This window comes from Malaclemys terrapin, chromosome 3 (genome assembly GCF_027887155.1).
Source record: "Malaclemys terrapin pileata isolate rMalTer1 chromosome 3, rMalTer1.hap1, whole genome shotgun sequence".
Classification (NCBI taxonomy): Eukaryota; Metazoa; Chordata; order Testudines; family Emydidae; genus Malaclemys; species Malaclemys terrapin.
Genome location: NC_071507.1, coordinates 15,353,236 through 15,370,567, shown reverse-complemented (window position 1 = coordinate 15,370,567; position 17,332 = coordinate 15,353,236). Strand labels below are relative to the sequence as shown.

The 17,332-nt window shown below is 39.7% G+C and overlaps 1 protein-coding gene across 3 annotated transcripts in view; it reads left to right on the top strand.

The window, feature by feature from the left end:
- Positions 1-17,332, top strand: part of WDPCP (WD repeat containing planar cell polarity effector) — a 246,576-nt gene that overhangs the window by 89,514 nt on the left and 139,730 nt on the right. For all 3 annotated transcript variants that reach the window (XM_054022335.1, XM_054022337.1, XM_054022338.1), the window contains exon 7: positions 13,285-13,399. In XM_054022335.1, the coding sequence (XP_053878310.1) occupies positions 13,285-13,399 (115 nt within the window). The remainder of the gene's footprint in view (positions 1-13,284; positions 13,400-17,332) is intronic.

The following is a 17,332-nucleotide window of genomic DNA, read 5'->3' as shown; positions in this document are numbered from 1 at the left end:
AAAAAATTTGTTGACTGTGTTCTTTATTCTTGCAACCCTATATATACACTTAAATATTTTTTATATCATATAGAAACAGAAAATGTGCTAGTTCATGCAAACATACCTAGACTGTATTGTGATTTTTTTAAAAGGATTGTAGTATTTAAGAGAGCTTAGTAGAGCCCTAAAGGACTGAGCTCTATTCTTTTGCTCTGTACCTACTAGCTCCAATAGCATGCCATGTTAGTACTGTAGTTCTAAACCCAAAGTTTGATGACCTATGATGAGCTGCTGAAATAATCCTGTAATCTTCTGTTAGTTGTTGTCAAAAGAAGAAAATAAATAGACCATAAAAGATGCTTTGACAGAAAAGAAAGACAAGAGATCTTTCCAGTAAAATGTCACTGTATTATTTATAAATAAATTGTTCCTTCCTTCCTGTTCTGGTCAGGAATAACAATTTAATGTAGTTAATTAATTTCACTAATATTTTAATTAGAATTTGCTATGAAGAAACTGCCGCTACTTTTCACCCATGGTATCATTCCTTAACACTCTGGAATGCTTTGAAATCTTTTGCTACAAAAATGTGAATTCAGTCCTGTGAAGTGAGACCATGTTTTCAGTTTTGGTGTACAGTGTATATTTGCAAAACTAATGAGAGCTCGCTGAATAATCTAGTTCCTAACTTCTTGATTTTTACATGCACGTTTCAGTGTAGGATTAACACACGCCAGTATTTACATATTTCATTGTATGAATGCAAGGTAGCAGAAGTGAATATTGGCAGCTAATAATAAGAATTTTGCATTTGTATTTAATTACTTTTATTTTATTTAAGTTGCAGTTTGCATATGTACATAAATACTTTTTATGTTACTGTCATTTTCACATTTAGAGCTTAATTGTGAGCTGAGATACACAGCAATATGTGCTGACATGGCTTGTGCAATTAACTGCTGTGCATGTGCACGCAAGTAAGCTGATTTAGCAAGATATATGGTGACACATGCCAGGGTATCTGATGTCAGAATCAAGATACTATGTGAATAAAACATATGAGAAGTTAGTACTTTTTGCCAGCTAGTAATAGGAACACTGTCCATCATATTAAATTATTTGCTTTTAATCATAGCAGTTAGTTCATAACATGTTGGTAGAAATCCAGGGCTAAAATCACAAATGCATTGATTGTTGTGAAATATTAACATGTAACAACAGTAAGCTCAGCTGTATTGAGGAAAGTGACAGAATAATTACAATGGAGTGTGTGTGTGGGGGGAAGCAACCTGAAATGAAGAGGTGGGTGAAAACACTGTGATCCTGCTTGAACAAGAATTGCTTTGCAATTCCATGCCTCTCTTTGCATATTCCCTGATCTTGGTTGGACTTTGTGACTTGACTTCAATGGAACTTAAGCATGCACTTAAGTGCCTTGCTGAATAGAGAGGGATTTAAATACATGCTTAAAGTTAAACATGTAACTTTGTTGCATTGGGGCCTAAATTCCCCTTGAGCAAGCTGTGTTCCACCAACATTCATCTGTGCATTGCAGAGGGGCATTTTGGCAAGTATTAACGAGTGTGTCAAGGATGATATGGGTCTACTCCTGGACTGCTCACAAACAGCTTCCGGCATGCAAGTCACTCTCAGCGATGTTTGTGTGTACTTGCAGCCTGCCAGTCATGCACAGGCTTTTACCAGCCTGAATTATACTGCAGGGTGACCCCAGCACACTCCCATTTCCTGACTTTTCCCCAGAAATGTACTTCTTGTACTGCCCAGCTCTCATCTGGACAATACAAGCTCATAGAAAATCCTTCATTTTATTAAGTGAAATGATATGCACATGCCTGCCCGCCTAGCCAGTGGGATGGCTTAAAGTTAATGGCTAAAACAACACGAGTAAATGGGTCTTAGTTCCCTGCGTGTCATCAAACCGTTCTTCGGTGGTGGAGTGGAAATTGAGCGACGAGAGGGTGCTAAAAATGTCAGGTGCTAGGCCAACATGGAAAAGGACAAGCCTTGCTGTGTGTACTTACAATTGTAGGTCGCTGGCGAGGGAGGAAACATTAAACCATCTGATGGAGGAGAAGAAAAGGATAAGATGCGATATCCTCAGTATCTGTGAAACCCGATGAAAGAAGGAGTTGGAAGTCAACTGGAAAGATGGAAGCGCTGTGAGGCTCGGAAAGGGAGATGGCGCTAGAAACGTTGGAGGAGTCGGATTTATCGTCAGTAAGGATTGGGTTTCGAAAGTCGTATCATGCCAGCTAATATCATCACGTATTGGTGTCCTGCATCTTCAGATGGAGTCAAAAGCTCCTCAAGGTCATCCAGGCCTACGCTCCCACAAGTGCAAGTGAGGACGAAGAAGGAGAATAATTCTACTGAGAGCTCGAAAGAGCCCTCGCGCAAAAGTCCACTTACACTATCACGATGGGTGATTTCAACGCTAAGGTCTGGCGAGGGAAAGCTGGCGAAAAGTTCATAGGGAGATACGGCAGTGGCGAAAGAAATGAAAGAGGAGAAAGGCTGGTAACTATGCAGAAACTAAAGAATTGTACGTGGCAAACACCTGGTACAAAAAGAAGATTGCAAAAAGGTGGACTTGGATCACGCCAAACGCGAAGAGTAAGAATGAAATCGACTATATTTTAGTCAATAAAAGGCATCGTTCAAGATGTCTCTGTAGTGCAGCGCTTCAACATCGGCAGCGACCATCACCTGCTTAGAGCGAAGCTGATTTTCGACAGAGTAATGGAAAAGAAAGCCTTACAGATGGCAAACAGGAAACAGCGCCCAAAGACATTTGATGAAGCAAAGCTGACAAAAGCGATTTCTGGGTTTGACTGGAGCCAGATGGAAAAGTGTGATGAGGACTATAGTATCTTTGCTGACAAGCTGAGATGTTGCATAAAAGCTGCTGAAATTGAAAAGATGAAGAAGGCAAAGGGAAGAATCTTGAACGAAATGAAAAGCTCATTAGAGAAGCGGAGAAATATGAAAAGTAGCCCCGATAACAACCTTGAGTACTCCATTCTGTGCAAGCTTATACGGCAAAAACTGAAGGGAGACTTTGAGAACTTCCGGAAAGAAAAACTCCTTAAAACAGCTGAATCACGCAAGAGCCTCAGGACATGCAAGCGGGAATTGGCGCAGTATAGATTGAGCGTAACAGCATTGAAGAACAAGGACGGAGAGATAGTAATTGACAGAGCAGGGATGGAGGAGGTCTGCAAGGACTTCTATACAGAACTGTTCAAATCAAGAATCAACGTCCCTCTCCCAACGCTCCAAGAATCAGAAGAATGTGTTCCCCCAATAATCGTCAGTGAAGTCCGAAGCGCACTACACCAGATGAAGAAGGGAAAAGCTCCAGGCAATGATGGAATAACGTCAGAAATTATTTCTGCAGGAGGCGAAAAACTTTGGAAGGCCCTCGCTTTAAGATTCAGTCGATATCTCAAAGAGGGAAAAATATCATCAAGCTGGAAGGAGTCGAATACCATCTTGCTGTACAAGAAGGGGGATCGAGAAAATCTTAAGAACTATCGAGCTATATGCCTGCTCTCTCATATCTATAAACTCGTTACAAAGGTGATAACAAACCGACTCTCGCAGAGTCTGGATGAACAACAGCCGAGAGAGCAGGCAGGGTTTCAAAGAAATTTCAGCACGATTGACCTTATATTTACCCTTAGCCAGCTCCTAGGAAGAGCGAGGGAATACAAACTCCCGCTGTGCATTGCTTTCGTCGAGTATGAAAAGGCCTTCGATATCGTCGAGTTCAACGCAATATTAAAGGCGCTCTCAGAGCAGGGCATTAACACGCAGTATATCAGTTTGTTGAAGGAAGCGAATACTGGATGTACAACAGACATTACTCTCCTCGAAACTCCCCTTCCCATCCCAATCGAGAAAGGCATAAAGCAAGGAGATACGATTTCACCAAAACTATTTACCGCCTGCCTTGAAATGGTTATGAGCAAGATCAATTGGAGGAGTGGTGTTAATATAAATGGAAAACGATTATCTCATCTCAGATTCACGGACAACATCATACTAATTGCCGAAAGCACCAACCAACTGCAGAGCATGCTACGAACACTCAACAAGAAAAGCAGTCAGGTCAGTCTGAAAATGAACCGTTGCAAAACGAAATACATGTGATCAGACATCTTACGAAAAGCCCGAATAACGGTAACAGGAGAAGAAATTGAAGAAGTGGAACAGTACATATATTTGGGTCAAGAAATGAATATGTGCCAAGACATGAACGGAGAACTCTCGTGAAGGATTCGGGCAGGATGGCGTGCGTTTAATTCCATCAAGGACATCCTCTAAGGAAAAATCGACAAGACCACACGTACAAATATCTTCAGTTCAACAGTGCTGACAGCCATGCTGTATGGCAGTGAAACGTGGGTACTGAGGAAGAGAGAACAGCGGCTGTCGGTAGCTGAAAGGGCAATGGAACGAGCTATGTTGGGAATTTCCCTTCTGGATCGTATCCCAAATGAAATTATTAGAGAACGCAGCAGTGTGAAAGATATTATCGTGGAAAGCAGATATAATAAGATACGATGGGCGGGCCACATAGCACGGTTCACGGACAATAGGTGGACCGCAATCATTACTGAGTGGTACCCAGGAGAACAGAAAAGACCACCTGGTCGGCCTCCAAGAGGATGGGAAGATGACATTGTTAAATGTTTCGGACGAACATGGAGAAGAAAGGCAAGAATGCGAGAAGAATGGCGGACGTGTTGTGATCAGAGCAGTCTTAACCGATCGTTCCAGGTGATCCAGGTGATATGCACAAATCTTGTTACTCCAATTAGAGTCTCCCAAACACTTCAGTTCAAACACACTGGTTTAGATAAAACAATAAAACAAGTGTATTAGCTATAAAGAGAGAGCTTTTAAGTGAACACAAGTAATGAGGCATAAAAGTCAGAAATGGTTACAAGAAAAAGAAAGATAAAATGCAGCTAACGCCTAACTTAACAAACTATATTAAATTCAAAGCAAGGTTTTTCTCACCACATGCTCTTAAGAGTCTTACTGGCTGAACTTTTTAGGCCAAGACCCCTGTAATGACTGTTTCCTTTGTTCGGCACCCGTAGCTTGAAGTAGCAATAACAACCCAAATACATGGTTTCCGCTGTCAGCACCCCCATTATAAAAATTGTTCCAGCACCACTGCATTGGGGTGTCTGCCCTAGGGTGACCAGACAGCAAGTGTGAAAAATCGGGACGGGGTGGGGGGTAATAGGAGCCTATAAAAGAAAAAGACCCAAAAATCAGGACTGTCCCTATAAAATTGGGACATCTGGTCACCCTAGTTTGCCCCTTCTTTTTATTGTCCTGTCCTCTCTTTGAGAAGCATTTCCAGCTGAGAGCATGGCACCAGGCAGACTGTGTGGTCAGGAACCCCATGCTGATTCTTTGCTAAAATGTAGATTTTTCTGCTCATTCCCCTTTTCTTGCCAATGAATAGCCATTTAGAAGGCAATGGCCCATTGAGCTTGTTTTCACCTGGCAGAGGGGTCAGCTTGCCCGTTGTCTCTAAGGAACAGGTTTGGCCTCTCCTCAGACTTGGAACATGTTTTAGTAACGCCATACAGTGGAATCTTATAATTTTACACACAATGTTGCTACACATATTTTACCAGGACAATAATGACCAGCAAATTATGAGTTTTTCACATGATATCTCACAAGGCATACTTTGTACAAAGATTATTACAGTAGTGTACTAGGAATGAAGACAGAGGTACAGTCTGTCACATCCCTCCTCCCTGCCTCATGTAATTATGCCTGCATGCATACCTTTTACTCAGGCTGTGTTCGAAGTCTATGTTTGAAGTCACGCCTATATTGTTTTTTATGCATTGTTCCGGAACACACTGAAACTGATGCAGATATATATCTACAGACTTTTATCTTATAACTATTTCATACATTGAAACACTTGTTTGGTGAGTTTTGTGATGTATTTCATTATGTGTTTGTTTCCCTAGTTTAATATTAGTTCTATTTGATAGCATGTTTGAGTGAGTGAGTTTTAATTCCATTAGTAACAATGGACAGCTCCTTTCAACAGCAATTTTTGGTGTTGGATCATCATGTGTGTGTGTTCAAAGTTTACACCCTTCCCCATTAGATCTATGTTTGTTCCCATCCACCTCTCCATTTGAGGTTGAGTATGTAAATTTACATACATTGCACTTAAATCTTACCACAATGGCACAATAATCTTAAACATCTGAAGTCCAATCTATACATTTTCTAAGTTTCAGGTTAATTTTGAATGAAAACATAAACTGTTCTGTGTTATTTAAACACCTGCTTGTGCTTCATGGCAAACTTTTTTTAAAAATTCCTTTTGGAAGCAAATGATTATAGATCTATTCTGTATTTCTACTTTGATCTTTATATAATGTTTTTTCTTAAAAGTTCATTTTCACTTGCTACTTACCCTCTAAATGAAGTCATTGAGCTTTTTTGTGACATCACATTTAGTTACTGTGGAAATTTTGTCACATTATTAAGGTTATAATGTCACAATGTAGTTATGTATCAGAGGGGTAGCCGTGTTAGTCTGAATCTGTAAAAAGCAACAGAGGGTCCACTGTTCTCCACTTCAACCTCCCGGGCCACACAATAGCAGATGTAAAGGTAGCCATCTTACAGCAAAAAAACTTCAGGACCAGACTCCAAAGAGAAACTGCTGAGCTCCAGTTCATTTGCAAATTTGGCACCATCAGATCAGGATTAAACAAAGACTGTGAATGGCTATCCAACTACAGAAGCAGTTTCTCCTCCCTTGGTGTTCACACCTCAACTGCTAGCAGAGCACCTCACCCTCCCTGATTGAACTAACCTCGTTATCTCCATACTGATTTATACCTGCCTCTGGAGATTTCCATTACTTGCATCTGAAGAAGTGAGGTTCTTACCCACGAAAGCTTATGCTCCCAATACTTCTGTTAGTCTCAAAGGTGCCACAGGACCCTCTGTTGCTTTTTACAATGTAGTTATGGCTTTATATGAGGAATAAGAAGCAGGAGCGGATGAGATCTTGCATATAAATGTTCCCTTTGCATTCCCTTTTATTCTTGTCTGTGTGCCTTGTTCTATGCTCTCACCTATACTTGAAATGGTCCTTCTCTTTAAAAAGAACAGGAGTACTTGTTGCAGCTTAGGGGATGGCGGGAGGGATAGCTCAGTGGTTTGAGCATTGGCCTGCTAAACCCAGGGTTGTGAGTTCAGTCCTTGAGGGGGCCACTTAGGGATCTGGGGCAAAATCAGTACTTGGTCCTGCTAGTGAAGGCAGCAGACCGGACTCAATGGCCTTTTAAGGTCCCTTCCAGTTCTATGAGATAGGTATATCTCCATATTTATTTATTTATAGAGACTAACAAATTTATTTGAGCATAAGCTTTTGTGGGCTACAGCCCACTTCTTCGGATGCATATAGAATGGAACCTATATTGAGGAGATATATATACACATACAGAGAGCATGAACAGGTGGGAGTTGTCTTACCAACTCTGAGAGGCCAATTAAGTAAGAGAGAAAAAAACTTTTGAAGTGATAATCAAGATAGCCCAGTACAGACTGTAGTGTGGCTGCAGCAGGGGTTGGGGCAAGAAGCAAGCAGCCAGGAAGCTTCTGTGTGATTTCCTGAAGCTCTTGTGGCAGAGAGAGTTGCCTAGTGGCATCCTGAATCTACTTCGTATAGGGAGGTGCAAAAGATTCGTGCTCTCCCTGAAGAAACATTACTATTGAAGGTCTGTTGGTAAACCGCAACAAGAGGGATCCAGACTTAGCTACGGAGCTTGAAGGAAAGCAGGAGAGAGAACTGGAGGACACATGATGCACATGTACTTTTGAGCGGAGGGCCAGGGCAGTTTTGGCACTATGCCTTTAAAAGCACATAGATTTCCAAATCAGTGTGTGAGCATGATGACAACCGGTATCTGAGTTGCACAGCAGTGGATGTATCTAATGTACCTTGGTGCCTCTTAATAGCAGGGTAATGGCCACATTAGAAATGTCTAGATCAGTGCTTTTCAACCTGTGGTCTGGGGACCCCTGGGGGTCTGCAGACTATGTCTAAGGGGTCCGTGAAAGGTTGTTGTTACCATAGCGCAGTGGTTTTTCAACAAGTCTGCAAATGAAAAAAGGTTGAAAACCACTGGTCTAGATCCATAAGTATATAAGATGGACAATTTAGATGCAACAAAATAACAATCATGTAGCTTTGATACCGTAATATAGTCATCGGAGAGGTGGAAGGTACCTTTCTTGCTGACTGAATGGGGTCACAAACCAAAAAGCATTCTTCCCAGCTGTTATCTAGCGAGACGTGGTGGATATCCCTACCCTGTAAAATAGGGAGAAGCTGCCAACAGACCTCTGATTCACCTGGCTTATCCCACTGCCCTCTTGTCTCAGGTAAATGCAGAGCACTACAGCATCTCACCTTTGGAGAAGGGGAAATTTCTTATGCCCTAAGGTTGTAGGAACTTTTCCTGGATGAAAAGACAGATTGACTCCCAAGCATAGGAAGTTGTAGAGCAGGGAATTTATTTACACAACCCCCCTTATTCAAATCTCCCTCCAGTTTGGAACTGAAGGATTTGGGATGTTTTGCTCTTCTGTTGCAGACTAACATTTTTGCTTACTAGATAATCCCTGGCTTTTTAGAGTTTGCACAATTCAGAAGATTATGGAGAATTTCTCGTGGTAAATGTATTCCTTTTTGTTCTCGTCGTTTAATTTGGTCAATTTTTCCCCTCTACTTTTTTAGCTTTATTCATTAGACAGTTATAACTAACTGTAGTCAGACCTTGCTGGACTCACGTTAGCAAGTTGGAAATAAATTGTGATTTTATCTAGTCTAACTGCAACATAAGGATAAATTGAAGTTTTGAAAAGTTGTAATAAAAGCTACAGGCGTGTGACTGTGTCTAACATTTTTACTAGGACAGAACCTTAAAGGACATCTTTCATGACTGGGACTCTCTTGAAATATTGTATGTGCTTTCAGACTAACACAATATTCATCTTTGTCAGGATAGGAGGTTACAAAAAAAAATTTCTTCTGCTTTTAATGTATTTGTTTTGCATGTCTGGTATGTTTAGTTTGTATTTGAAATGTCATGCCAATTAGTTTTTAAAACCTCATATAAGTTAGCAGGAAAGACATGGAGTGGAGAGTTTTTGGTTAAAAATATTAATAAAGAAAAGAGGGAAATAGTTCATTTGTTTATATGTTGTTCTGTTCAGTGCTGCAGGGTGCATAACATTTATACTCATTCATTAAGATGTGTATAACTGCCATTTTGCAAAGGTAGGGGCATAGATGAGAGAGAAAGCCAACAGCGATAGGCAGGTGAGATAATCAAATTCCTGTCCCTATTGCTTCCTATACTTCAGCACAGTCAAATGAAATCTTTCATTCTCTTCCCTTTCAATCAAAATGTGGAAAATACAAAACTCAGAAAGAAAATTTATAAATGAAAATATCTACTGTATCTGACGACATAATAGGTTCATATGAATTAGAGATGGTCTGAGGTCATCTAATCCAGGCCACTTACAATCCAAGTTTGCTCCCAACTGTATATTTCCTACTGCTTTTGCAGTTCATTTTTAAAAGTCTAAAGTAATGGTGCTCCTGCTGCTTCCTTTGGAAACTATTATACAATTTAATAGATCTCGCTGCAAGGAAGTTCTGCCTGGTATTCCATCTAACAGCATGCTGTACATCAATGTTTGTTTCACACCTGTGACATAGAGTAGACGTGGGTTATTATGATAACATCTATTAGAAAAGCAAGCATTTGCCTGGCATCACATTTTTAAAATATAGAATTCTAAAAATATAAATATTTAAATTAGAAATATAAATACAATCCTGGATCCTTGGCCCCTGGTAAGTCCTCTTTGTGCTTCTCCAGTGATGCAAAGAGGACTTAAGGTTGCCTTAATGCAACAGCTGAAGACCCCTCTGATATAGAGGAAATCTCAGCAGGTTTCAGGCTGGCATAACCAGCTACTTCTGTCTCTGGAAGAGGTGGCATAAGGGGTGGGACCAGAGCACAATGTGGTCCAGCGATCCATGCTGGCAGAAGAGATCCTACAGAGTTGATTGGGACACACATTTGAATGAAGACAGACACAGGGCTAAATTTAAGCAGCAGGCTGTAACTTTATTAGCTTACCACTGGGGAGGAGGACCTCCGCATCCCCCTACTCTTCTGTACCAGGCATTTAAGTGGGTCTAGTGCGATAATCAGAGGGATATTGTGAGCCTAACCGTGGGAAAGTAGGTAAAAGTTTATAATGTGTTACAATAATCTATAACAATGAATGTTGGTGGGGAAAGGTGTAAAAGGGAGACAAATGAACTGAATTGGTCTACACAAAAAGGCTTACTGATCTAATTCAAGGACTGTTCAGAGATCACGCTTGGTAAACATATAAAATGTGGGGACGGAAATCAGTGAACCAAAACTGGTGTGTTGGAAATTAGTTCTAATTGGTGGACAAAATAATGAGGGATGGGCTATTTCACTCATCACTCCCTTTGGGGGTCCTCAGAAAGAGACTTTGAGGGGGAAATTAGCTGCTATGGATCCCGGCTGACTGAAAGATGGGAGAACAGGAAGGAGCAAGCCTCACCATTATGGCTCCCAACCCCATCATCTCCGGGATGCCAGGATCCACTTTGACACCGTTGGGCCTTCGTTGTCCTAGTCCCGAAAGATGTTCTTTTCCTTCCCCATCTTATTTCTTCTCTTTCCTAGTCCTCTGCTTTTGCCTTCTGTCTAATAAGACTCTGGGTTAGCTGGCCAAGACTGTATTTTGCAACATTTTGTTAGTTTGTGACCAGAAAGACAGCCAAAAGCAAGGTCCTAAGTACCCAATGTTGGTACACATTTGCCTCGTCTCTTGGGTGGTTAATAAGACAGAGTGCTGTGTCTGTGTTTTCCAGCAATGAGGTTGCAAGTGAGAGACAGCACCAGAGACAAAAACTACATTTTTAAAATCTGTTCTGTTCTTTTCTTTCCCCTTTTGTGTGTGTTTGTCTTGTTTTGTCTTCAAGAAAACAGGATTGGACTTTAAGAACAGCAACAAAAAGAATGGCTCCAGACTATCTCAACTAACTTCTTGTCTTTTCCCCCAAAAGGAGAGTTGTTGCTGCCTTTAATGCTGTCTAAAAGACTGTCAGCTAGGGAGGGTTTTCCTTCTAAAACCTCTCCAGCTCAAGGGAAGGGGAACAAGAAATGTTGTTAAAATGAGAGCCTTCCTTAATAGTTTACATTTCAAAGGCTTTAACAGTTTTGTCTTCTTTTCTGTGTCTTTAATAAAAGGTTAAAAAGATTTTTGATGCTGTGTTTGCCATGGTACTAATCTGCTGAGGTCTCTGTATAGCAGACCCCAAAACTGATTACAACTGTTTAATGTTTGACAGTGACAGAGTCATATTAACACCTCTGAATCTTTGGGCCCATATATGCCAATACAGTGGGAGAAGGGAAGGTGGCATAATGCCAGTTAAATACCCTCCCCCCAGATGCACTGAGCAGTGCTGTGGTACACCAGGGGATCAAACTCACATTGCTGATTTTCTTCAATGCTTTTTCACAGACATATACACATTAAGGGTACTGTAAAAAATACAAACACCTAAAATTTTTTTAAATAGAATATCAGGGCTGAAAGAGACCTTAGGAGGTCATCTAGTCCAATCTCCTACTCAAAGCAGGACCAGTCCCCAGACAGATTTTTGCCCTAGATCCCTAAATGGCCCCCTTAAGGATTAAACTCACAATCCTGGGATGAGCAGGCCAATGCTCAAACCACTGAGCTATCCCTCCCCCCAAATTTTGGTAGCCAGTTAGTCCATATATGGGCAAAGAGACCCAAATTGCCCTTAGCTCAGCCTCTTTTTATCAAGATATTCCAGAAAATATTTTTTTAGCATAATAGTGATTTTACCTACTGCTTATGCTGCAGTACCCTGGCACAGTAGCGTCAGCTGACAGTGGAGCTGAGGTCTTCGATCTTTATTCTGCATTACTTTGCAATGGTGGATTTAATTCAAACTCTTACTGCTTTTTGCGATTTAATTAGGCAAAAACAAAGCTTCGCTTGTCCCTCTCACCAAGCAGCACCCTTATCCAAGCTATGGCACCAGAAAGGACTGCTGTTCCTTGTGACTCAGTTTGCAGTACAATCTGTGCTGCTTAATAGAGGTGACTTTAATAGGGATGTTTGATTAACTCCGAAATGTGCCTGAGACACTCTCCTGCCTGTATTTAGGCTTTAAGTTGCTTCTTTATTGGGAGGCCTCTGAGACCTCATGCTAAACAACATCATTAATGTGTGAATTCATTAGGTGCCCATCACTGGGGTATCTAGACACCATTATATGCATTTAAAAGCACATGAATGATTAAAGATAATAGGGATGGAAGAAATCTGATGTTTTAAATGTCTGTGTGCAACTGAGGTGAAATTAAAGTTCAAGTGCAACTTTTAGAGCATCTGATGACTGAGGATATGACGTTATTCTTTATAATTATTAAATATTTATATAGCGGTAGCACCCAAAGACCCAAATTTGCTCAGTGCAGTACAAACACATAAGAAAAGATAGTACGCTAATGTGCTGTGCACCCACCTCTGAATATCAGATCCCTTTTATGTGTGTCAAGTTGAGCACCCAAGAATTGAGGCATCCAAAATCACTAAACACTTCTGAAAATCTTGGCTTTAGTTTTTAAAATGTCTATAGACATGAAAATGTTACATAAAGCATACTACAGCGTTAACTATGTTTTTTCTGAGGAATGAAATGCAGCAGGGAAAAAATGCAACATTATGTGTCTTTGGTACTTAAAAATACACTTGCTGATAAGACTGGCCTCTTTATCCGTACAGGGCAAGATTTCAATCACAATTTTCAGCATCTGAATTCTGTATAATCCATGCAACATATGGAGATTTTGGGCCCATAGTTTTGAAGTGATCAGCATAAATAGTTATTGTACACATGTCGCAGTACATTTCTCTTTTGCTTTTTCATCCTGTTTCTCTTTTTCGTTGATAAAGCTTTCATAGTGCGTATAATATATTTTGTTGGCCAAGATAAAAGACTTCTTGTTCTTTTGTAAATTAGATTACCATATATCAGAGAGGGATGTTAGTATGTACTTTGGAACATTCGAGTTTCTTGATTATTGTTTCCTGATGTCTGGTTTTCTGGCTTCTTGGATTTAGCTCCTCTTTCATTCAGGTGTACTGGTGTCCCTAAGCCTTTCTGGGCCACAGCTGGAGAAAGTGGTGATTGACAGGACCCTGGCAGGGAAGCTCATCTCCGACACCATCAGTGATGGTAATTACACCCATGTGCAAATCAATTGCCTACATTAACAATAGAGCAGGAGAAATAGTATGTCAACAGGTAGACTAATTATTGCCACTGGGGACTTGCAAACACAACAAGTAATTGCATGTAATGCCATAGTTAGAACCCTCAGGACCAAGAACAGTTTGGGAATAATACTTAACATCGAAGTTTTCAGTCTTGTCAAATATTGAATGGATTTTCTAAAATTCATTTTCTTACACATTTTAAACACTAGCACATGCAATTGTTGGCATGCTTACTTCCTATACAGGGAAAAGTGACAGAAGCAGATAATAATGAAATAATTACACCGGATTTTTACATATACAAAATGCTCAGTTATCAAAAATGGCAGGATAGCCATGCACGTATTGAGCTGTACCGGCTGCATTTCTAGATTGCCAGCTCCCAGGAAATCAATATTTCTAATGACTGCTATTGCAATGAGACGTGTTTATTTAAAAATCCACGGTATATGAAATACGTCGGTTTTCAAGAACCTCGTCATAGGAAAGTCTTTATTTTTATTTTGTTAATGTTCCGCTGCAAACCTCCACTGAGAACTGTAATCGAACATTAGTATCCTGGCATCTGAATGACCAAGAATATGCAATTTCAGTTTGAGCCTAAGCAGATGTGAATTTTACTCTGAATACTCAAAGAAAGCTTCAGTCCAAGTATATGTATGAGTGCATGAGAGCTCCTTTTGATGTTTGGGGTTATAGGCCCAGATTCACAAAGGGACTTAGGTGCTCTGACGGTCGTTTAGAATTCCCTGGCTTGTATACTTTTTTCAGAGCTTTTTTAAAATTAAAAATTACTTAAGTCTAATCATTCTTTCAAATTAATAAATCTTAACAGTCAGAGAGAGAAAAAAAGTTTTTTCTATTTTAAAAAGTAAATTCTTGTGAACTTTTTGGAGCTCTCTATTGCCCAGACAATAGGAGTTGAAATTTTGCAAAACGATGTACAGAAGAAATTTCTCTGGAAGATATTAGGTTGAATTTGCCCTAATTGTGAGGTTTTTAGAGTCTGTTTTATATTTGGTTTGGAGGTTTTTTTTTTCTTTTTGCTATCATAAAGTGTGCAGCAAAGAATGAATATGCTGCACATGCATGTGGAGCTAACTTATTTACAACAGCAATGTCCAATCATACATTCTGAGGACTGACAAGAATACCTGGGGGTGAGAAAAGATCTGTTGCCAAATTCGAATCAGCTCAATATCAGATTAAAGCCCAAGAAATTCACTTAACACGCTATAGATTTAGGCCCCGATCCTCCAAACTGACCCAAAGTGACAGACATGCCCAGGCAAAACCCCATTGAAGTCAGTGGAGGTTTGCCTGGGCACTGGGGTCCATCTACATGAATCAGAGTGCAGGATCAGGGCCTAAATATACAACAAAGAGTATGGAAATCTGCTGCCATACAAAGCCACCTAAATTCACAAAGAAATAGCTTTATAGTTAACTTCCTTCTCTTGTGAACTGCACTTAAGGAAGCCTCTGCTGATGATTGAAAATAAACTAGCATGTGGGTTCTAACAAACTCATTAAAATAATTTCTCATTGTTCAATGATGTTTAATATATAAGGAGCCTAAATCCAAAGATATCAGTCCATTTTAACAATGATATATGTAGAAAAATGGGAAATATTACAATATGCCACAAATGTGTATAACTTTTATGATTATATTATATGGCTTGAGAAGTAGTATGCCATCCTAAAATTATAGATTGTAACATAATGCATCCACAAGGTGCAGAACTAAGGTTGCATATATAACCTTAACTTTAATATTTCCTGACTTTTGAGTGTTTAGCCATTTAACCGTAATATTTTATTAAATATAATTTTGATCTATGGAATATGTAAAAGTTTGTGGCTGCAACTCTGAAGGAGAGACAGACTTATTTGTTGTAAGTTTACTTTATTATATTGTGTTATAACATAGAATAGAATTAGCTAAATAAAGAAAAGTTTGGCATGGAAAAAGACGCCATTTACATAAATCAAAGCCACACAACTCTCAGAACAGGCAGGATTGTCATAACTACCGTCCATGTCTCTTGACATTTCAAAATGCCTGAATTCTGTTGAGACATTGTGGTCTCATGACAGGCATGTGCTGGATTCATAGCCCGATACCCTACCTAATATTCAAAAGCTTGCTGGGGTATTATGACCCTGTAAAGCAGCATTCCAATTCTCTTTAAGGGGCTCTGTGAGCAATGGTATAACCAGGGTTGACCATTGTTTTAGGCCTAATCTGGTGCAGGAAGTAGGCCTTTTCCTGGGTGTGCCCATCTAAGCAGATACTCCAGATTTACAGGTATTGATGGCAACTGAATGTCTTGAATGTATGCCTGATTCAGGAAAGAAGAATTATGAATGGACGGCAATCCCTTTGATAATATCTTATACCCCTCCTTTTCCACCCAACCCTCTCTTGAAATCTTTTCCCACACCCAATCCTATAATTTAGCTTTGCACCCTAGCTATCACCAGGTGTCTCTGAATGACCCAGCTGTGCTGCCAGTCTAAACAATAAGAGTCACCTTTCCTGTTCCCCGCCCCTTCAGCCAAAACCCAGGCAACCAGAGCTTTGCTGAGACTGAAGAACCAACTTTCTCTATTCACCACTCCCACCTGCTCATGGGTCCCCGACCCCTAGTCTGTCTTTAGACCAAAATTTCAGGAGTGTTGTGAGGTTTGATGTAGGCCTATCTCTAGTGTAGCATAAATATATGTTAAAGTTTATTTCTAGTAATACAGTGTATGTAATTGCATATATACAAAGAGCCATGTCTATAACTTTGAATTCTCTTATGTGTGTTAAAATCTCAACTGTTGCATCAAAGGGGCAATGTCAGGTAGTTTAGGCCCAAAGTTTTGTTTCAAAACTTAGTATTAACAGAGTTGCTTTTATGAAATTTTTAAATATCAGTGATCACAGTTTGTTTAAATCCAAACATTTTCCTTTGACATTTGCATACCAAATGTTGTAGCATTGTGCTAATACCTGACAATCTGAAAGTGCAGCTGGCTGTAAAACAGACTGCAAACAAAAGCAAAGCTGACTAGTTTATTTTCTTTGTTCAAGTGGAGTATAATGCAAGAATACGCTATCAATATCAATTATTAAAAGTATGTTATAAAAATTCTTATATATTTAAGAATCTAGGGTCTTAGTCACAAATGCAAGGCATTTTTAATTGAATTTTTTAACCAGGTAATTTATTTAATTTTTTTTTACCTGATGGTGTCCCTTTCGTATAGGTTTCTGCATTTAATTCTTGAAAATAAATCTCACCGTTTTGACTATAGTCATGGTTCTGTCCAAAGAGGAATTTTCAGCCATCTGGTACTAACCATCCATTGGCTGTCTGAACACTCAGATATTCTCTTACAGGTGTTCACAGTTCAGAGAGCAGTGCAATGTTTGGAGGAACCCCTAAATTGTTGGCAGTGTTGTATCGCTCATTTTCTTTGTTCACGTGTGTTTTCTCTGTTTGTAGTGCTAGTTAATTTATTTTACATTTAAATATTTCTATTTATACTATATGGTAACACAATTGTGATTCCATAGACATTTTCCAGACTTCAAGGGAGTACATCCACTTTTAGACATGCATGTGGTTTAGATCAAGAGCACAGAGGCAGAATGTCATGTGTTAAGCTTTCAACTGGTTCATTTTTGCCCATAGCAAAAGTATTATAAGGAACAACATTCTTGACTGGTGTGGTAGCATCTGGAATCTTACTGCTGTTACATCACTTATTGTTTATTCTTGAAATTACCAAATCCAATTCAAATAATGATTTGCATTTGACCAGCCCAAATGCAAACAATGTTGTACAAAGCCACAATCCCAAAATATCAATGGGAGTTGCTTTGGGCAAGGGACTGAGG